Below are 23,290 nucleotides of genomic sequence, written 5' to 3'. Positions count from 1 at the left end.
TGACCAGAATAACTGGAGCACAGAGGCACACAGGAGTCTTTGGTTTCCGGTCAGGAAAGGGTGTCTGCTGATCCAGCTGGAAAGTGGAGTTAAAAGGATTAAGTGCAGCATTACTTGTTCTCTGTATGCATATCATATCTACGAGTGAGCAGGAAGCATATTAATTTACCTATTGCTTGCTCTTAGCAATGCAGACCCGACCAGAAAAAGACTTGATAACTGTGTGAAACTCATTTGAGCAGCTTATTAACTTATGTCAATGCCTGGGACTTCATTTACAAAAGCAGGAAATAAGTGAAGTAATTAACTTTATGGGTGGAAAATAGGAAATCAAAGAACAAGATCACCATAGCAACAATCCCATTCCTGGGTGCTGGTATCTAAATGCTGCGGTATGTTGTAGAAGGGAAAGCATCACATTTCTATAGCAATCTGTCTCTTTACTACTGACTATATAAAAACTTGCCTAGCAACCTGCTGTGCTTGACAGTTTCAGCTGCAGGATAAAGCAATTTGATATACAAGATAGCTGACATATAAGGTCTGTGTATGCAAAGCTAATGGGGTAAACGTTAATGGGCATAAAGGTATCAGTTATGAAAACCCATCTAACTTCATTTGTAGGAGTTGTGAAGCTTGGCTGGTTGGTGTATGGGTGGGGGGCACGTGGCAGTCAGAAGACCACATGTTGGACATGATGCTCCATCTAGATCATATGTACAGCCAACTGTTTGCACTTTCCTACATTTATTTTTCATCTTATCTTTCTGCCTCTGTAGGGCAGAGAAACACGTGGAGATTCGGGGAGATTAGTGGCCCACCGACAAATCACCTCTTCTTCGGGCGACTAATCTCCCGCAATGCCTTTGTGAGGCAACTTCAGGCACCTTTGGAAAAAGAAGCGCTCCGTGTGCCATCCCGCCGGCGATTTAAATTCTAGCCGGCACGTGTGTCTCTGCCCGTATAGGAGAAGGAAAGCTAGTGATGCATTTTTTGACCAATAGATTAGTCTTAATAGTGCAAGCTAGAACACTATATTTATTCTGCAGAATGCTCTACCATACCTGAGCCATAGAATGTCTCCCTCTTTGCTTAAGATTGCAGCCACCATATCAGTTCTATGTGAGGTAACTTCCCTGCCATGTCTCTGGCTGCAGGCTCCACTCTAGGCTCTGATTGCAGCAAGGGAGGGAGAGCGAGGGAAAGGGAGGGGGAGTGAGGGAAAAGGGAGGTGGGAATTGAGGAAATGCGCAGGCACGGCTGCCAGCGGCAGCGGGTTTAAGCAGTGAGTTGGAATTTTGATATCAAACCTATGTATAAAGAATAGGAGGAAAGGAACATGCTGTGCATGTCTTTATGCATCACACTCTACACATCTGATCAGTGCACTACAGAATTATGCTACCCAAACCCCTACAGGGGATCCTGAAATCATTCCCTGCTGCATAACCCGTGCATAAAGGAAATCATCCGCTTTGCCTGCTATAAAAACCTTAATATACGAGTATGGGGAACACATGAAATGGGTGTATGATTTTGGATTCGAAGTCGTAGTCGAAGGTCGAAGTAGCTCATTCGATGGTCGAAGTAGCCCAAAAAATACTTCGGAATTCGAAGTTTTTTTACTTCGAATCCTTCACTCGAATTTAGTGAATCGGCCCCTTATTGTATTACATTGTTTTATACAATATACTTCTAGTTCATGTAGTAGGAAAAATACAAAATAGAAGGGATTGGTCAGTGCATATTCCTGCATCCCAACAGTGCTTTGATCTTGCACACTCTTTCCTTTATATCTGCATGTTACATACAGTTGCTCATAGTACAGAACTTAAACTAGATACAACTATAGAACCTGTTATCCAGAACACTCGGGAACCTGGAGTTTTCACAGATAAGCTGTCTTTCTGGAATCTGGAGGTCCATACTTTATTATTAAAAAGTAATTTAAAAATTACATAAACCCCAAAGGATTTGTTTTGCCTCCAATAAGGATTAATTATATCTTTGTTTGGATCAAGTACAAGGTACTGTTTTATTATTACAAAGAAAAAGGAAATCATTTTTAAAAATGTGAATTATTTGATTAAAATGGAGTCTAATGGAGACAGCTTTCCCATAATTAGGAGTTTCTGGATAATGGGTTCCATAGATGCATTATAAGTGTGCTGTTATTTGCTGTAGTGAAGTGCAAGAGGCAAATCACTTATCTTTATTGACCTCTCTCTTGCTTTTGGCACAGCCAATAATTGTTAGAAAAATGTAATTGTTTTTGGATCATTGAAAATGATCTTACTTGGCTCCTATTTTATATCTGTTCCCACTTACCAAGCACAGCCAATTCCGATCCTTCGCACTGCTCTCCTTGGTCCCCTCCTTTTCACAGTATACGCATCTTTATATAGCAGCCCAATCACAATCCATCCAAACCTACAAACATACACAGCATGCTGGAAATGAAGGCAACAAATAGTGGGTTGTCAATTTTACATGATAAATATCTGCTATGCAGCTTTGTGTTTGACTTGTTCTCCAAATCAGCCAGACATGACAAATTGCTGCACTGTTTGTACTTCTTTTGTTCAGCTCCCAAAATGTTGGTTCTTGGAAAAAAATGCTGCTCTTTTCAATAAAGGTAAGAGCCGAAATGTCCATAACAGCAAAGAAGCAACCGGAGTCTGACTAGCATCTGTTCATATTTTTCACATAGGATTACTATTGCTGTTATTGATAAGTGCTCTAGAAATGCCTTCTTAAATGGAACACACATTAGACTGGAGACAGACCAACAAAATACATTTTAATAAAATAAACATATGCCCGTTCTGCACAGTGCCTAACCATTGCGGTTTAATAAAGAAACAGAGAAGGATATCTGACAGGTAGGTAGACCTGTTGGGCTAAATAAAAAGACTTCAGTATGGGCAAGAGGATTGTTATTGCTTAACATAATAAACATATTGCATATTTTTCACAAGTTTATACAATGGTCTTATTTTCTCAAATCAGAGGCACACTTTTATATATGTTATCGGTTTATCTATGTTATACTGTTTGTAGGTGACATATGTCATATGTAATATTTGGGGGAAGCAAGTTTTCAATGGAGTTCGAGGTTGATTTTGCAAATCCAAGATACATTGGTCTTATATTGGCAAGTCCAGCCAATGTAGTGTGGATTAGCACACCCACCTTGTCGATAAGTGAAGATATGCCTGGTGCACGTGGGTGGAGGCTCGGCAACCCCCCAAGCAGTAATGTAGAAAGAACCTCACGGCACACAGGTCTGCATGAAGTTTTCAGTGATTTATTGAAGCGGAGTGCACAGCAACGTTAAGTGGTCACCCCGAAGATGCTTGACAAAGGGGGTGACCCCGAAACGTTGCTGTGCACTCCGCTTCAATAAATCACTGAAAACTTCATGCAGACCTGTCTGCCATGAGATTCTTATATTGGCAAGACCAGTGCCTTGGTAAGAAGATACTTTTCCCGTGAAATGCTATCATGCAGGCCTATGAAAAATGAGACCAGAGGTATTTAGTTGGGACCACCATATAGGGTTTATCTAGACATGGCTTATCAATTTTATGATCATAAATTACATAACTGTGAAAACCCGTTATCGAAAATACATGCACATATACCAAATGACTAGTGAAACTGGGGACTAGGGAATGTGCAATGCATTGAAACGTCTCTCTTTGGCAGGTTTGTAGCGAATTAGGCCAGATCAGTTGCACTCTCCATTGTACTTGTATATTTTACTTGGCCTTGGAGAGATCCTACAACCCACCCCTCCCCTTTTTGTGTACATTGGTCTTAAACTACTGAAACTGTATTTGTTTGAAGTGAAAATAACACTATCCTTTCTTCATCAGTACCACCTTAAAAACATGACAAACTGATGCTCGTGCCTTTCCCACTCCTTCTGCTGCTTGATTCAGGGATTTGCTTGTCTTTAGATAGCCAACCATCCTGCAAGTTCAGGAAAGGAACAAGGATCCAATAAACTACGCCACATTATTTAAAGATTATCTCTAACATCATAAAGAAAAGAAGAAAAAAAAGTACTCGTATTTTGGCATGTGCACTATATGGTACAGATGCATATGGCTATCAACTCTACTGCCATTTTTCAAAAATGTTCTCTGTCTAATCCCGGTTTTCCTTCACTCTTCGTGCTCTCTTATTTATGACACTTTTTGTATTTCGTCCACTACTCTTCTAGGAAGGGAGGTATTCATTGCTGATTGAAGCAGAGGTTTGATATGCTGGGTGCAGCTTCACTTTACTTCTATAATACTTTGGCTTAACAGTTTGAGTTTCCAAATCCGCATCACTGAAGGAAATGGTGCAATGGTGCTTTCTAGTGATTCTTATTCTTACTGGATCAGGCAAAACCCCAAACTATCTTTGTGCTGCTGCCATTAAGGGCATTGGATTCCTCCTGCTTTTGAACCTGCATTCTGCTCTGTGCTGCCAATCTACAGACACAAGTTTCAGTGAGTCATGTGACAGAAATTACATCACTAACCTCAGATTATAACCGATGACATCACTAAGCATTAATAAGGATATCATTTACAACAGGGATCCCCAACCTTTAGAACCTGTGAGCAAAATTCAGAATTAAAAGGAGTTGGGGAGCAACACTAGCATGAAAAATGTTCCTGGAGTGCCAAATAAGGGCTGTGATTGCCCATTTAGTAGCCCCTATGTGGATTGCCAGCCTACATTGAGGCTCTGTTTGGCAGTACACCTGGTTTTTATGCAGCCAAGACTTGCCTCCAAGCCTGGAATTCAAAAATAAGCTCCTGCTTTGAGGCCACTGGAAGCAACATCCAAGGGGTTGGAGAGCAACATGTTGCTCACAAGCTACTGGTTGGGGATCACGGATTTACAAGATATTCATGGCTCTTGTGAATTATATAGCAAATAAAGTACCCCCTCTTGTAAATTATAAGTATATTACAAGTTACCAAGGAGTTTGATGACCCTATAAAAATACGAGGCCATGGAACTCCTCTGTAACTTATAATATCCTCATATTTTGCAACAGGGGGTACTTTATTATAATACACAAGTTTCAGTGAGTCATGTGGCAGAAATGACATCAGAACTCACCATTTATAACTGATTACATCAGAATTCACCGTTTATAAGGATATCGTTTACAAATTATTCATGGCTCTTGTGTATTATATCATTATAAACACTGCTTAGTGATGTTTTTCCCTTATAATTAGTGCTTAGTGATGCCACATGACTCACCGAAACTTTACAATCATAATAATGTATCCTGTTGTCAGGGCCAGGCCAGCTGAGCGCCCCAGGCAACCCAGCCAGCCACATCGCCCCTCCGCCGCGAGCCACTAAATGAGTGTGCGCATGCGTCATTCACTGGCATCAGCAAAGCCGGATTCAGATGCCCGGACTGGGGTAGGCAGTAGTGGAAGGTACGTGACTGGCACCCCCCAAGCTTTGCGCCCTAGGCACGTGCCTACTCTGCCTACCCCTAGTTCCGCTCCTGCCTGTTGTAAATATGAGGATACTAGAAGTCACCCTGACCTGTTCCATGACCTTTATAAAAGCACAAGGCGAATGAAAGTCCTTGGTGACCTATAATATTTGTATATATCATACAATAGGGGATACTTTATTTACACACACATATATTATACATATGTACACATATTACAAAATGCTCTTAAATTAAAGAGCAATATTTAATAACTAGAGCTTATATTTAATAACTAAATAGGCAATGTAATAGAACTACCTTTTTAAGGACTTTACATCATAAGGCAAATGCAGTATCTGGCATATATAAGAACATTACAGAAATATATATGTCTGAACAGAATGGCACCATTAAAACACAAACGCTCATGAACATGAAAAAACACATTTTATTGCACTTAAGTTATAAGAAAATAAAATTTCTAAGTGAATCAAACCATAGACACAATCCCTTTAAACATTGTTTTCCTCCATTATGTCAGGTTGTTACAGAACTGTAAATGAACCAAATGGAATCTGATTGTTTTAAAACCAGACTATAAATAATAAAAATACAGGATGAGGAGGAAGAGAAAAAAAAAAAAGGAAAGAAAAGAAAAAAATAAAAAAAAATAAAGATTGCCTAGATACAGTGTTAAACCACTTTCACAGTTCAGCATGAGTTGTGACTCTTGGAACATGAGGCAAATTATTTGACAATTGTATGGTATTGTTTATTTGTACGTGAAGCTTGCGCAGCAAAAGCCTTTTGGCTTGTGCATCGCCATTATAAAACTGTAACAGTTGTTTTTCCACCCAAATACTGTCATTTATCAAGGCTATCCAGCGACTTTATTTTCAGGTATCTCATGTTTTGTACTTTTCAAAAATCTTGTCAGTTGTGTTACGTAAATTACATTCACCACAGCCCTCAAAAAAAAAAAATCTAATAATAAAAATATCCCAACAGAACAAGCTAGAATAGCTTTGTTCTAAGGAATGTTTTTTTTTACTTTGCTCAAAAAAAAAAAGGAAAAAAAAAAAGCTTTGCACACTCTCAAAAGTTATTTATTTATTTTTTTTTGCAGGCAAACTTCACTCTTAATTGTCTGAAATTGTCCCAGTAACGGCCTCTTAGAGGCACAGAGGGTTCAAATTTCAGTGGCAAAAAAATCTATTTCCATATCCAAACTAGAACAAATTTGGAATTCAGTCTGGGACTAAAACGTCACAGCAGTAAAATAATAATAATAAAATTAAAAAAAAAAGTTTGCTTTTTTTTTTCTCTCCTTTCAGTTAGCAGCATAAATATGTTTGGCCACTGGGAATACAGTACAGCTGTGGGACAACAATCCCAATAGTAAAGACCTACTGCTAGCACCAGCATCAAGATCTCGATCCATCTGAGAACATAAGGACTAGACTTGCATTGAAGAGTGTAGATGGAAGCAACAGTAAAATAACAGAGGCTAATACTGTGATTGATTGACATTGGCAAAAGTCGGCAAAAATTGATAAAACTGTACAAAAACGATTCACAGTTATTTTTTTTTTCAGCATTTCTAAAACCAGAAAATGACTTTTGTTTCAAATGCTCTTGTTTTTTTCATTCTTAAAGTCAACCAGCATTTGTTTGAGTTTTGTGAATAAATGTAGCTTTGTGACATTAGATAAGATTTTCTGGCATCCACCGAAACAGTGCTGGTGCCGTCTTGAGATCAGTTTGAGAGAAATCAAAAAATTATTTCACCTGGTATTAAATTACTTCCTCCTTTTTGCAAAAGAAAAAGGAACCCCGCAAGGAAGTCTTTTTTTTTTTCGTGACAAGATAGCATGCCTTCACATCCATGATCCGTAGGTCTTTGTGATCTGTTGCCCCAAGCCCCAATCCTGTTTCACCAAGGCCAACTGATGTTTTTGGAGGGGAAGGACTGGAAGGAAAAGGGTGGCAGAAAAAAGGAGGGACAAGCAGTCTAAAAATATGGACAATTTTGTCTCCTAGGCCTTCACTTCATGTCCACGTCAAAGTCCAACACCAGCAATTTTGTTTCCTCTGTCCCATTTCTGCTTCCGACTGCACAGACAAGTTTTGTGTTGGAGGCTCGGATTCTCCATACAACACCTCCGCTTCCCCCACTTTCTAACGTGACCAGATTCCGAATAAATTCACCAGTTTTCAAGTCCCACAATTTTACAGTCCCATCGTCAGAGCTGGTTATTACAAAATTCTTGTTGAACTGTAAACAGGTCACAGCGCTTTGATGTTTGTTGGGACCTACAGAGATATTAGACAAAATTTAATTATTAGGTTTTCTAGTGAAACATAAAAAAAAACAGCCAGCAATACACAATTATCCATGTGGAGAAAGAAAAACTTGTGTGTGTACACACACACACACAGTATTTATGTGTATATATATGTTTTTTTTTTTTTTTAACCAAGGGGCAAATTTATTAAGGGTCGAGTTTTTTTTATGGTCAAAACTGTCAAATTTGACTATAGAATTATCCAGACTCGATTCGAGTTTTTTTTTTATTTTTTAAATTCGAATTCGATTTTCGAGATTTATCATACTCTGTTCGACTATGCTCCACCTAAAACCTTACGAATTACTGTTAAGTCAATGTGAGAGGTCAAGGGTTCATTTTGGAGATGTTTGCAGCCTTCCTGACATTCAAATGGAATTCGATTTGAGTTTTCGGGTCGTTTAAATTCGTCCGAGTTTTAATAATTCGATTTTATTAATACATTTCGGCAGGTTGAATTTCGAGGGAGTTAAAAAAAACCTCACATGAATTCGACCCTTGATAAATGTGCCTAAATGTAGACATTTTCCCTTCAGTGTATACACAGTTTAACAATGGTCCAATGACATATAAAAAAAACCCCAAGGCCAGTTCATGATTGAAAGCATTTAATTAAGTAAATTACTTGTACTTTTTCTAATATCTGAGGCATTAAATATGTTAAAAGCCCCTTCATTTCAAGACAATGAATTGACACATCTTTCTGTGGCATAAAATGACTGTAATGATGGCAGACTAGCAGACCATAAAAATTCAATGGTCAAACAACCATTCCTTGTGTTTATCCATGGCTTATTAGCATTTTAAAAGAGCGACTACTTAATTGGGCTGCGAGGCAGCTGAATGTGTCGAGTCAGATAAATCAAGTAAGGCAAAATGGCAAACAGTCTTATCTAAAAATAGACAAATAGGAAGACAGGACAATGGGAGTCTGTGTGGTAGAATGGCATTCTCCAAAAAATATTTTTGCAATCATTTCTGCTGTCATGTGATTTTAATTCTTTCTTTACAAATAATCAATGACACCATTTCACATAAAATAAAATAAGACCCCCTCCCGCTATAACTAAAATATAAACAAATTCCATAATAAACATTCTTATAGGTGCCAAGAACAAAAAGTACCAGTACTAAATTAAAAGAAAACTATAATTGCTACAAAAATGAACCAAACTATAGTGGATGCCACTTTCCTTAATCTTTTTTTTTCTTCTGGTTTTACGTCTGTGTTGGAACATTTGGATTTGGAGTAATTTGGAATGCTTAACAGTATGACAGAATTGTGTGCAGCAGGGAACGTTAGGCTAAGGGAACACATTGTTTCACCAGTAAATATCTCAAAAATTTTATTGGGGAAGGGGGGAATTCTATTCTTAAAATAAATAAATAAATGAATAAATAAATAGAAAAAAAAGATTAAACATCCACTACAACTTGCATGTGTTTTAATTATAGTTTGAGTAGAATTGTTTATTAAACACAAGCGCAATTAATGAGTGTTAATAAGTTACTGGCTTTACATCAGGCAATGCTTAAACAGATGAAACTGGACTCTCACCTTGCAATGTCTGTAAACACTGTCCTGTTTTAATGTCCCATATTTTAACAGTAGAATCTGCATTTCCCGAAACTAGAATGTTATCCTTCAGCTCCATTCCGCTAGTTAAGGACTGATGTCCGGTTAACGTGTGGATACAGTTCCCAGTCTCCACATCCCAAACCCTTATTGAGGTATCCAGGGAACCACTTACAACGTGAATGCCGTCAAACTGAAGTGGGGAGGGAAAAAAAAAAGTCAGTTAAAATGACGTTTACACATACTTGCAGCATACCTGTAGATCTTCTTTATGGTGTGCGAATACAGTTTTAGAATAGAAGCTCCCCCCCCAAACACAAAAAAAAACTATGCTGCCCATATACATTTGATTAATTGATATCAAATAATCTATTCATTTTAAGAAGCTTCCCATAAGCATGACTGACCTTCACATGATCACACACACAGCAATGTACTGATACTGTATCTTGAACTATAACTGAATATCCTTGGTAGCCCTTTGTTACTCTGGATACCAGCTAATACAATAAAACCTATAGTTAAGAAATCCTCTAATTGTTGTCATAAATATTGGTGTACCCAACAAAGCAGATTCAGAATTGGCCTTATGCGTTGGATGAGCTGCTGCTGTCTTTTAACGATTTCCTAGTTAGAAAACTAATCAATCAAAGCAATGTGATTTATGACATAGAAAAACTGATGATAGTCTGGGTTTCCTTTTTGTGAGATCAAATAAAATTAGAAGGAACCATTCTGCATTAGCAGGACATAAGTGAGTGGCTAATTAGTGGCCTACAAAAGCACAACCAATTGCTAAACAGTAAGAAGCTGTTCATAACCGGGGGGCATTTCTGCTGACAGGGGAAAAAAAAAAAAAAAGAGCAAGGAGCGAGGCTGCATATAACAAACAGCCCGAAGCAAAGTAAATAGAAATTATTATGGAATGACCTACATTCATGTTGGGAGAATCTGCCCTGGTCTTCTTAAGTAGCATTTTACAATAGAGAGAGTTAATTAATTGGATTTATAAAAGGTACAACGGTAAGAAAAAGCATGAATCATAATCATTGCTCCTTGAACGAGAAGGTAGCAAAATTCCTTTCAAAATATATTAGTTATGTCCAGTATCCGTGGTAAGATGGGTGGAGGGGACATAGCGAATATATTTACAATCAATGTCTGAGCATATAAAGTTCATATAGAGCACAGAGAATGAAGCATCATCCACCCCTAACTGTTTATACCTGTAAGGAATAGACTCTGTTAGTGTGGCCTTGAAGTGTGTGTAAACAGGTCTCTGTCTCGGGATCCCAAACTTTCACCATGAAGTCGTAAGCTCCGCTGACAACCCTTCGCCCGTCATACTGAACACATCGGACTGCTGCAACATGCCCCATAAGAACATGCAAGCACTGGCCAGTCTCAATATCCCACACTCGAAGAGTGGCATCTCGTGATCCACTCACAACCCTGTAGGATGACATAGAAGAACAGATATGTAAGAAAAAACAGCCATGGGATAAAGTGCATTATATATATATATATATATATATATATATATATATATATATATATATATATATATATATATATATATATATATATATATATATATATATATATATATATATATATATATATATATATATATAACGTGGCACCAGTGTATAATGCGTGCAATAAATCTGCCTTATAAACACACAGTTTATACTTATTAACCTGCTGGAATGTGCACATGCATACAGAATACATTCTTTGCTTTTTGTGCCCTGACTGTTGCCACATGACATTTCCCTGGGAAAATCAGCCATAAAAGTTCTGTAATAATTAAAAGAAAACTATACCCATCGAACAATGTAGGTCTCTATAAAAAGATATTGCATAAAACAGCTCATATGTAAAACCCTGCTGCATGTAAATGAAGCATTTTCATAATAATATCCTTCTTTTAATAGTATGTGCCATTGGGTAATCATAAATAGAAAATTGCCATTTTAAAAAATAAGGGCCGCCCCCTGGGATTGTATAATTCACTGTGCACACAAACAAACCAACCATACATGTTAGGTCACATGAGCCAATTAAAAGACAGAGTTGTGTCTTTTGCTTCCACACTTCTTCTGTTACAGTTAGAGCTGTAGTATTTCTGGTCAGGTGATCTCTGAGGCAGCACACAGACCATCACAAAATGGTGGCTCAAGGCAAGAGATGTAAAAGGACAATATTTACTTAAATATATATTCCAGTTTGAAAAGATTCTTTAATATGCCACTGAATTAGATATAAACTATATGTGGCTTAAATATTCATTTTGGGGGTATAGTTTTCCTTTAAAAGAAGAATTCATCTTTTTTGCAGTATAACGTTTAGCATGTTATACTGCAGTTCTAATCAGCTTTACGACTTAGTTCATTGGGGGTCATTTGGACCCTAAATGATTGTATTTCACCAGACTTTGGGGGAAAACGCCAAACAAAACCTCATTTTGAGTTTAAAAAGGCTGCTGTGGAGTTGTTTTTCCATGTCATATAGTCATATAGCATGATCTGCCTGATATCCTCAGATTTGGCCCATGTGTGGCTAAGCATGAGGAACTGACACATGTAATCAGTGAAGTTTATTTTTTAAATTTCCCTGCCAAATTGTATATAAGAATATACGTACTGACCTTTTCTCATGGAGATGCATACATCGCACAGTGGAGGTATGGCCATATAGAGTGTGTATACATTCCCCGGTCTCAGCATTCCATACTTTCAGTGTCCGATCTGTAGAACCGCTAATAATGATGTTGTCTCTCATTTGCGATGACCAGACACCACCCGTATGGCCGACAAGTGTTCTTAGACACTGCAAAATAGGTAATTGTGCTGCTTAGTTGTGACTTGTGCTCTTATTGCAATTAGAATAGACTCTAAAAGACTCAAAGGGTTAACATGTTACATTTGTATATACAGTGTTCACTGGCACAAATAGCAGTGTTTAATCAGTATTAAGATGCCCAGACTACCTCTTATTTTATCTGTAATGTGCCTGGGGGTGGGCAGAGAAAGGACGTGCTCCTATATTACTGCTGCTGCAGAAACAAATGAAGGTCACTGTCCCCACTCCAGCAAGAAATGTGACCAGTGAATGACAGCCAGAAACTGTAATGTCACCTTACCAGTTAGACAAGGCATCTTAGCCTGAGGGTCGGGACTTAATTGGGGCCCACATGAAACTGGATGACCCATTTAATCCCCTTAATATATTCATATTTCCCTTAAATATAAATATACAATATAATATACATATATGCTGTTATCTGGAAACCCGTTATCCAGAAAGATCCTATTTACGGGAAGGACAAACTCCATTTTAATCAAACAACTCAAAATTTTGAAACATATTTCCTTTTTCTCTGTAATAATAAAACAGTACAGTTTTGCTAATTGGAAGCAAAACCAGCCTATTGGGGTTATTTCTAGTAGACTTTAATTATGGAGATCAACATTCCCTTATCCGGAACAACCTAGGCCCTGAGTATTTTGTATAACAGGTCCCATCCCTGTATATAATAGAGAGTTGTAATTAAAAGAAGCACTTCAACGAATTCTAACTCAGTTATTGGGACATAAAGCAGAGTCCCACACTAATTTGGTTCCCATTCATTACAGGTATGTGATCCGTTATCCAGAATGCTTGGTATCTGGGGCTCTCCAGATAATGGATTTTATTCAAATTTGGATCTTCATGTCTACTAGAAAATCATGTAAACATGAAATAAATCCAATAGGCTGGTTCCCAATAAGGATTAATTATATCTTAGTTTTGATCAAGTACAAGGTACGATTTTATTATTAAAGAGGAAAAAAAAAGTAATCATTTCTAAAAATCTGGATTGTTTGGATAAAATGGAGTCTATGGGAGACAGCCTTTCCATAATTCGGAGCTTTCTGGATAATGGGTTTCTGGATAACAGATCCCATACTTGTATAACAAAATTAAGCTGTGAAGTGGTTATTCTAAACATGTCTGTAGTTCAGCCTCTGCAAATCTGTAGGCTGTCTATTCTTGGTTTAACGTCTGGCCAGGACTAGTGGAAAAGTGTCAGAACTAATAATTGTTTGATGCAAAATAAGGATTTGGTTTACTTCAAAACTATATTTTTTTACACCAAAAATATAAACAGTGTCTTTATGCTGTGTGCAGATCTTTAGACCTTTCGTATTCTTTCTGAAATTTCTGTTCCCAGAGATTCTTTGTCAAGGCTGACATGACACCCAAAGCCAACATGTTGCTTATCTGTGGCTACTGCCAATCAAATACACAGCTACAAAAAAAGCCATCTCACAGTTCACTAGATCCATTGAGCATGCACTGAATGTAATGTATTCTGTGGAGCAGTGGAAGATCAGAATACGGGCTGATGATTTACGCAAAAATAGGCAATAATGTTTCTGATTTTCATTTCACAAGTATTTATCAAGCACCTCAAGAGACTGTTGTGTAGTAGAAATGGACTAAGGTTTTAATGAATGCTGCACTTGGCCTTGAACATTTCCTGTACTTTGTATGTACTTACGTATCAGAGCTGAGCTCTAAAGCCTGTTGCCCAGCGACTTACTAGTGCACCAGATTATTTATAACTTTAATTAATGACTCACAAAGACTCTTTTATTACTGCAAGCCTCATAGATGATTTATCAAAAGTGTATTTAAACGGGCACTGGTGCCTAGATGAAAGCTATTCTTCCACAGAAGTGTATATGTTGTAGAGATCAGATAAATATGTAGGGAAACAAGCAAATGCCTCCTGGTCTTCTTACTAGTCAAAACCCGTTTTTAAAACTTTGCCTTGGGCAAAGCTATGTGAGACAATCTGAAGTAGACTGTTGTCATTATCTAACACTATTCACCACTCTATAAAACAAAGGAGGCCAAGCAGAAAAAAAGAAAAGACTCATTAAATCATTAATAAGAGCTTATAAACCAGATCTGCAAATGGTTCCCATATCTATACTTCCCATGTGTGTCATCATTATTCCGTGATTGACCAACACCACTGGGCTTAAGAGGACAGCAAAGGTGGCAAACATTTGAATTTCAAATTATAAGAATTCAGCAACAATCAAGTGTTATTGGAAAACCACTAAAGTTAAGGCAAGTTATACATTTCCAAAACTTGTGGTCATGCTGTTAAAAAACAACTAGGACAACCAACATGATCAGTTTCCATAAATGATTGTTACAAGCATTAGTTGCCTTAGAAAAGTAATGATTATAGGGTTGGAACAATGAAACCTTTGTAGGGTGGCATTCAAGCTTCAGTATTCTCTTTATATGAAACCATTACAAGTAGGGATGCACCAAATCCACTATTTTGGATTCGGCCAAACCACCGAACCAAATCCTAATTTGCATAAACCCGAATCCTGGATTCGGTGGATCCCTAATTACAAGTGTGATTTCTCCTTTATGGGAAATGCCTTTGCTGAGGAATGTCGATTGATATACTGTTCTTCGTCAACTACCTAGGCATATAATATCAGCCTACAGAACTCGTCTGCTGTATGCATGGCCCGGAGCTGTAAACAGAAAAGTACATCTGCACCGGATAAAAGATTAAGTAATTTAAGATTGTTAATTATCTTTAATTGCTAAATTATTATGCAATCCATGAGTTGCAGTTATGTCTGTCACTTCTAACACTAGCTTTCAAAAGCAGTCTGACCTGTGAATTTGCAAATTTGCAGAAGGAAACCAACAAAAAGTTGAGGAAAATTGGATTCTAACAACCCCAGATTAATAAAATAGGGAAAATCACCACTTCCCGCAACAGGAATTAGGGCAAATAGCCAATAAAGTGTTTTTGCTTTATTATTATTATTACTATTATCAACCATTTATGATGCACAACATATTGCACAATGCTGTTTGATAAATCATAATCATCCAAATAGCGACGTACACAGGATAAAAGTATTTATTTGCCTTGAAATCATGCAGCAGTATGAACCTACCTTTCCAGTTACTGCTGACCAGACTTTTAATGTGTTGTCATCGGAACCACTAACTATTCTGTTACCACAAAACTGCAAACAGGTTATGACGTGATCATCGTGACCTTTCAGCACCTGGCATGAGAAAATAAAGCGGTTGGCAGATTAAACAGATATCATAGTTCCTATAGCCTTTGGGGAATAAAAGGAAATTATATACATTTGCAAATTCAAGATATGCATTTAATCTGGGGTAGAGAGAAAGTCCCATGATTAAAGCTGAAACTCAAATTTGCGTTTGGTTCTATTCTTCTGACCCTACCTTTGTATAGGTATGGGACATGTTATTCAGAATGCTCGGAACCTGGAGTTTTCCAGATAACGGATCTTTCGGTAATTTGGATCTTCATACCTTAAGTCTACTAGAAAATCATGTGAACATTAAATAAACCCAATAGGCTGGTTTTGCCTATAAAGATTAATTGTATCATAGTTTGGATCAAGTACAATAAACTGTTTTTTTATTACAGAGAAAAAGAAAATCATTTTTATAAAATTATAATGGAGTCTATAGGAGACTGCATTTTGTAATTCGGAACTTGCTGGATAATGGGTTTCCGGATAACGGATCCCATACCTGTGTTTCTTTACGTGCAAAAAGGACAATACACATGCATGGCAAGGACCTTGTGCTATTTTTCAAATAAAATAGCAAAAAGGTAAACCGTACCTTTGGAGATTTTAAATCGCCTCGCCGCCAGTTGGTGTCGATTCGGTGCTGCCTAATGAAAGCGCTTTTCCATGGACTATGTGTGAAGCCTGGCTTTAAAACTTTCCTTCTCTTTATGTGTAAGGGCTCATCGATCCCTACAACCAAAGAATAATGCTTGTTAATGTACACAGGTCAGAGCAAATCTTAGGGAATTATTACTAAGTTCAGACTTTAATAGGCAAAGTGGAAGTAATGAGAGCCACATGAGGCAAGTGTTTATAGAGTCTCACCATCTTCTCTGCATTTCTCTCTCCAGAGAAGGTTGTCTTCCGCCAGGATTCTCCAGTATCTACAGGTCTGTGCTGCCTGCAGAAGATCCTTGGGATCTAGAAACGAAAGTACGTACAACGCCAACTGCAAAAGAGAAATAAAAAAAGGTATGAATAATGAAATAAAGCTGAAATTGGCCGTTCTTTCGATAAACTGTATACATTAATCAAAATCATTGAAAAGTGACACTTGAATTTTACACTGGAGGTTTAAGAAGAAACACTTGAAAATAAAAAGAAATGTGTGATTTATGAGCCACCACAATCAAGTGATAAAACTGATCCTCTTGGTTATCTGTATACAATTAATACCCAAGGCACCACCATGATTGAGGGATGAAGGAGTTCTACAATAATCTACATTATTATTCCTTTAATTCAACTGACATCTAGAATTAACAAGAAAACTGTAGCCCTAAATATCTTCACAATTCACAGCTGCTTTGTTTGGGGCAGAGGGATTTCTCTATTCACCCTCCGTTCCTTGTTATTGGAACACTCTCTCTCTCAAAGTTGTCTGCTTCCTGCTGGTGCCCGAGAGAGCCTCAATGTATTGAGAGCAGCAGGGAGCAGGCATCAATGGTGAGTGCTAAATGGGAAAGCTCACAGAGAAGACATGAGACAGAATGAGCTAAAAGAAAGCCCAAACAAATAACTGCATGGAGGAATCAGTCTACTTTCATATCTAACAGAGGCAGGAGAAGCAGCTCACAAACAGAAAAGTAAGCTAAGATACAACTTGGCCCTGAATGGGGTTCAGTCAATTGCACAGTAATAGAACAAACTGACATTTGTAAATAAATGCACATCCTGAATCAAGATACAAGAGCATATTTAAATGATTCATGCCATTTTGCTATGATCATGTTCCCACACATACCTTTACTCCAGATATTTTTTAAACTAACATTGAAAGGACTTTTTGTGGGTAAATAAATGATGTTTTTTCAGACAACTTGAGATCAAATGCCCCTTTTACAGCCCAAAAGCCCCCTTTGAAATGGTAAAGCGCTGCCCGTAAAAGTTCCTATCCAATAGTTCCAGAAGTTTGAAGCCATCAAATAAGCATTCATCCCAAAATACAACATAGCCCATACTTTTGGTTAGCACAGGAGTACCCATACTTTTCTAATGCACTTTTAATGATGTTGTCCCATTATTATCTACATCCATAATATCACTGTCAGCATTCTGTTCCATGGAAAAATTACTTAAAGGGATACGGTCATGGGAAAACATGGGAAACTGACAATATATCTAGCCCCATGTCAGATTTCAAAATAGAATATAAAAATATCTGTTTGCTCTTTTGAAAAATGCATTTTAGTGCAGAATTCTGCTGGAGCAGCACTATTAACTGATGCGTTTTGAAAAAAACATGTTTTCCCATGACAGTATCCCATTAAATATTATATTGATAGAGAATTTATATTACTATATTTAAAAAACAATTTCTTATGTGACCGTAACAGAATAAATATCTGAATTAAAATAATAAAACAGAAGGGTAATTTAGTCAAGCTGTTTGTTGACAGTGTCTTGAGATCTACTGATCACCAACTAAAGGTCTAATGGTAGATCCCGATCTACCTTTTGGATACCGCTGGGCAACGCATCATTTATTTTTATTTATAATAGTTTTTACAGGTCACAGATAAGTACAAAATGATTTGCATAGCAATGGAAACACGATTAGGATTAATGTCTCCTTCAAACAATACAAAAGCAAATACTTTTCTTGCCCTTTGAATTTCCACCAGGTTTCTTTGGCCTCCCCCTGGAGGCTAACTTACTGTTTTGAGGTGGCTGTTGGAAGTGTTTCTATGTTGTACAGACTTGTGAATCTGTATTCTAGCATGGTGTACTGTCAGACTGAAACCAACAGCTGGCTCGGTTAAATGAAACCCATTAAAACAGGAAGGAAATGCCTTATTTCTAATTGTAGCTCTCTGTAGGTAGGATCTTCCAAAGGCTTAAATTAAACCACTTCTCAAACTTCCCTTAGAAGTAGACTTCTCTTCTCACTAGGCTAACCCTTTCAAGTAAATCCAAGTAATAATAGGTAAATGCCCCTCTGGTGATAAAGGTATCAAATTGCTAAACTGCCTGACTTTTTTAAAAGTCCATCTTTAGTTTAGTAAGTCAAAAATATTCTTAGTTTGAGGTGTCAGAGATTAAACAAAATTATTTTTTTCCCTTAGTATAATTATCAGATTTTCCACAACACTGGAGAGCTGAGCTACCCATACAAGATTTACTTGTTTGACAACCTACTGGTTGAGCCACCAACTGGATTGTTAAGTCCCTGGGCCAGTATGCAACCCTGCAGGGAAAGGACTACAAAAAAACCTGAAGCAAACTTTGCCAAACAGATTTTTTTAAGATGGCTGATCTCTGATCATATATACAGACAAACAGGCCACATACATGGAGCAATAAATAGGAGCTGAGTCAGCAGATAATGTAATCCCATATTTGGGCTTTAGACCCTGGAGTGATAACTTCACTTAAAGTACAATTAAATTAAAATCTGTGCAAAGCTGTGATAGCACAGTATGAACACTTATCTCTTGTTGGTTGGGCCAGATTTTTATGTATCTTTGGCACAATGCGGTGGCAAATTCAGACTGTTTGTATGTCACCATCGCAAATAATCTAAAGTAGCTGAATGTTTTATACAAAACAAACTAGTAACTATAAATTAAATTGCAGGTAAATGGTTAAGCTACTTTAATTTTCTTTGGAAAAGGGCACCTAGTCTGGAAAAGGTTTGCTAATCAGGAGGGATTTACTCAGTGTTAAGAAAACATTTTCAATTCATTCAAATGATTTTGTTTACCTTTCACAAGCTAAAGCGATAGCCATGGGACCCCTATAACAAGCCCTGAATCTGGAAGAAAACATCAAAACGCAATACACCAATAATAATAATTCCCTTTTAGATATCATTGGATTGGCAGCATTTTTGCTTTGTATGTTGATGCCATTGGCAGTTCCCTTGTAAGTGACTGAAACATTGTTTACTTTGTAGCTTCCCCTAAGTATAAACACCCCAGTGTCTTACCTGCCCTGCCATAACTCCCATGTAACAGCTTCTGAGAAGCTTCCATTAGCTGTGCCTTGCTCAGATAATGCAAACAGTGGCAGCTACAGTCTGTGTATATTTTTCCACTCTTTAGCAGGTAACCCTTCAGATCTGGTGCACCTAAAAGAGACACCACCTTCTGTACACGGACTCTGAAATCTACTGTGGATTGATTTGTTGTGCATGACAAAAGATTATTAAATAAACCAGAAATTCTCACGGTAAAAATGTACTCCAGCTTCAATAAATTTGGTTAGGTAAACTACACTGCCTCTGTGTAAAAGAATGGGGAAAATATATCAAGCAGCAAGGGTGAGTGTAGCTGGACATGCCAATTGCCAAGCCATTTAAATCCTAAGTATAAAATAATCTTCAAATTACTGTATTAATCCATGGAAACGCGTCAGGCTGCATCCCTCTTTAACACCAATTAACACCATTTAAGTGACTTTGCTGAACATCATAATTAGCATTGCAGCAGTTAAAGGCGACAGATTAGTTGAAGCAACTCTCTGAGCTGTATACCATCTGATAAGCCTCACCTCTTTGGGTAATAAGGAGATAAAGTCCCGCTGAAACTGGGGCTCGATGACCTGCATCATATGCTTTACTTGGGTTGGCTCACAAATGTCGATAAGCTCATCTAAAGCCAGCAGCTTTTCTGGTCCACTCCAGCTCTGTGGGGGAAAGCAGATAACCAGCAATTAGAAAGTGCATATTGAAAGTGTGTTCTATATTCCTGAATTGATAAGCATATCTACAGAAGCCCACACATGGCACAATGGAGGAGACATGGGCAGGGCAGTTCAGTTCAGTTCAGTTCAGTGTGGCCCTTGAGTATTAGGAATGTCAGCTGTTAGAATATACAGAGATTAACAGCAGTAAAATGGACCTCACAGTTGTACATTTTCTTGGGTGTGATTCTGCAGTTCTGTAAAATCAGCCCTGAAACATAGTGCCTTGGGACCAAACATGCCAAAAATTACCTGGAAGCTTTATGTGGTATCCTCATCTAGCCTACTATTGCCTCAGTACACACTTTAATACATGCATATTCTTGTCTAGTGTAGAATACCTCAATATAAATAAACTATAGGGCTCAATTATTATGTCCCAGGGAAGAAGAAGTCCCAAAGAAATGAATAAAAACATAAATAAAAAGTTACATTTACTTATACGAGGGTAATTTCAAGCTAGTGAACAAAGTTTTGTACTGGAAAATGTATGAATTATCATAAAAATACTGTAAACTGTGCAAAAGAAGGCCAGGAGAAATTGGTACAGAGGTTTGTTTCCCCAGGAAAAAAAAATTCTTAATTTTTCATTATTTTAGGAGATTATGCTATTTACTATGTTATGGATGTGGTGCAGCTTATGGTTCTTACACTAGTAAAATAAGTGTACGCATGATAAATGTTTAGTTTGAAAACAAAGCTTATCTATTGAATATGGAATGATGATTTGGCAAATACGACACCGTTTCAGCAGCAACACATCATCACTATGCCTCAGAATCGGAATCAGTATTGCAGCCGCTACTCCTCCAAATATCAATGCTCATATTATTTAATAAGCAGTAAGCAATATATGTGTATTTCATTTAAATAACCAGTTGCAGAACCCAGTCCCTCTGATAGCACATAATATTGCTGTACAGTAGCAATGTGACAATGTGGTGGTGTGCAACGATGATGAAAATACATGGAATAAATCCTGGCTACAAGGAATACCATCCCATTTGATTGAATCGAAGTCTATTCTCTCAGAGATACTTCATCTTGGATCAAAAGTAGAATAATGTCACAGCATCAGGCAGTGATCCACCCAGAAACAATAATGTGCAGTTAATTGCTATACTTTTAAAAAGATCAAATGTGTCAGAAAACACAGACTGATTGAAGCACATGCCTTTAGTGGTTCCAATAGAGTTGAAAGCAAAGGAAAAAAAGTATATAGGCGGAGATGTTAGAATGACATGTCGTATGCAAAGAGAATATAAGAGCAAGCCCTTCAGAAAGGCTTTCCATATGAAGAAACTGCCAAATCTATAACTACACTGAGCAAACAATTATCTAGTAAATTAAATTATGTATATTTTCATTTAAAGGAAAACTATACCCCCAAACAATGTAGGTCTCTATAAAAAGATATTGCATAAAACAGCTCATATGTAAAACCCTGCTTCATGTAAATAAACTATTTTCATAATATACTTTTTTAGTAGTATGTGAAGTAGAAAATTGCCATTTTAAAAAATAAGGGCCGCCCCCTGGGATCGTACGATTCACAGTGCACACAAACACACCAACAAACCATACATGTTAGGTCACATGAGCCAATTAACAGACAGAGTTCTGTGTTTTGTTTCCACACTTCTTCCTGTTACAGTTAGAGCTGCAGTATTTCTGGTCAGGTGATCTCTGAGGCAGCACAAAACCCATCACGAAATGGTGGTTCAAGGCAAGAAATGTAAAAGGCCAGTTATTACTTAAACATATATTCCAGTTTGATAAGATTCTTTAATATGCCACTGAATATAATATAAACTGTCTATTGCTTAAGTATTAATTTTGGGGGTGTAGTTTTCATTTAAATTGTGTTTAAGGCTGTACAGTAAAGTGGCTTTTATCTTAAGTACAGATTTACACACAATGGCAAATGTGTAGAATTATACTTTAAAATGAAATTGAACCCTATGCCTGAAGTGTAGATTTGCCATTCACATTTGCCTAAGTCTGTGAAACATATACTCATAATACTGTATCAGTGGCCCTTAGTTTATGATCCCAATCTTCTTACTAGGGCGCATGTCCAGGTGATGATGTAGCTAAGCTAAGGTCAGATTGATACAGGCAGTAAAATGCTGCTTCTGGAGTCACTGTACTTGCATTGGCCTTTATAGGCACATCTTTAATGGCAGCACATGGCTCACAGAATGTAAAGATGTCAGTTTACAGGGGTGGAACAATTACTTTAAAATTCAAAAATATCCATAGTCCATAGTTATATACATAAATCCAGAGAATGTTAACTTCCTTTAACAAGAAGAACATTTGGAAAAGATTAATACCCAACAGGGTTCATTTAATTTCACATTGAGCTTTCTTCATTTTACAAGGGCTGCATATGTGGAAGAAACATCCCATAAAGGAGAACAACATAGGATCAATTAGTTCTCCTGCAATTGCTTTCCTCATCTGATGGATTTACAGTACATGTGCAAAGCCAATACAGTGAATACCTTTTTTTTTTTTTTTTGTTAACAGGTTGAGGAATATTTTTTTTCTCTTTAAAGGCAAACCAATAAAGTGAGATATAATAAGAGCTTCCTGGAATCTGCTGGCTATAAAACGTGGGCAGTTTCTGCAATGCAGAGATCTTCATGCACAGTAAAAGAAAAGCAGCCCTGGTATTAAAGGTAAGATGAGCAAATATACGAGCCAAAATGCCAGGTTTTCTTTTTAGCTTTCTAGGTTTATTTCAGCACTAGAACGGAGGGTAATGAAACTGAATGTACCACATACATAAGTACAACACTTTAAAGGAAAACTATACCCTCAAAATGAATACTTTAGCAACAGAGTTTACATCATATTACGTAGCATATTAAAAAATATTACCAAACTGGAATATATATATATATATATATATATATATATATTTAAGTAAATATTGCCATTTTACATCTCTTGCCTTGAGCCACCATTTCATGATGGTCTATGTGCTGCCTCAGAGATCAATTGACCAGAAATACTACAACTATAACAGGAAGAAGTGTTGAAGCAAAAGACAGAACTCTGTCTGTTAATTGGCTCATGT

At 37.3% G+C, this 23,290-nt stretch overlaps 1 protein-coding gene across 8 annotated transcripts in view; it reads right to left on the bottom strand.

Annotated features, from left to right (window-relative positions):
- Window positions 1–5,891: 5,891 nt before the first annotated feature.
- fbxw7.L (F-box and WD repeat domain containing 7 L homeolog) overlaps window positions 5,892–23,290 on the bottom strand; it is a 139,953-nt gene continuing 122,554 nt past the window's right edge. For 7 of the 8 annotated variants that reach the window (XM_018249543.2, XM_041582615.1, XM_041582612.1 and 4 more), the window contains 8 exons: window positions 20,014–20,148; window positions 16,348–16,471; window positions 16,076–16,212; window positions 15,367–15,480; window positions 12,033–12,214; window positions 10,609–10,834; window positions 9,365–9,575; window positions 5,892–7,774 (listed from right to left, as the gene is read on the bottom strand). In XM_018249543.2, coding sequence (XP_018105032.1) covers window positions 7,506–7,774; window positions 9,365–9,575; window positions 10,609–10,834; window positions 12,033–12,214; window positions 15,367–15,480; window positions 16,076–16,212; window positions 16,348–16,471; window positions 20,014–20,148 — 1,398 coding nt within the window. In that variant the 3' untranslated portion in view covers window positions 5,892–7,505. 8 annotated transcript variants of the gene reach the window in all.

The sequence above is a fragment of the Xenopus laevis genome, chromosome 1L, assembly GCF_017654675.1.
Source record: "Xenopus laevis strain J_2021 chromosome 1L, Xenopus_laevis_v10.1, whole genome shotgun sequence".
Classification (NCBI taxonomy): domain Eukaryota; kingdom Metazoa; phylum Chordata; class Amphibia; order Anura; family Pipidae; genus Xenopus; species Xenopus laevis.
This window is presented reverse-complemented; position numbering and strand designations above follow the sequence as displayed.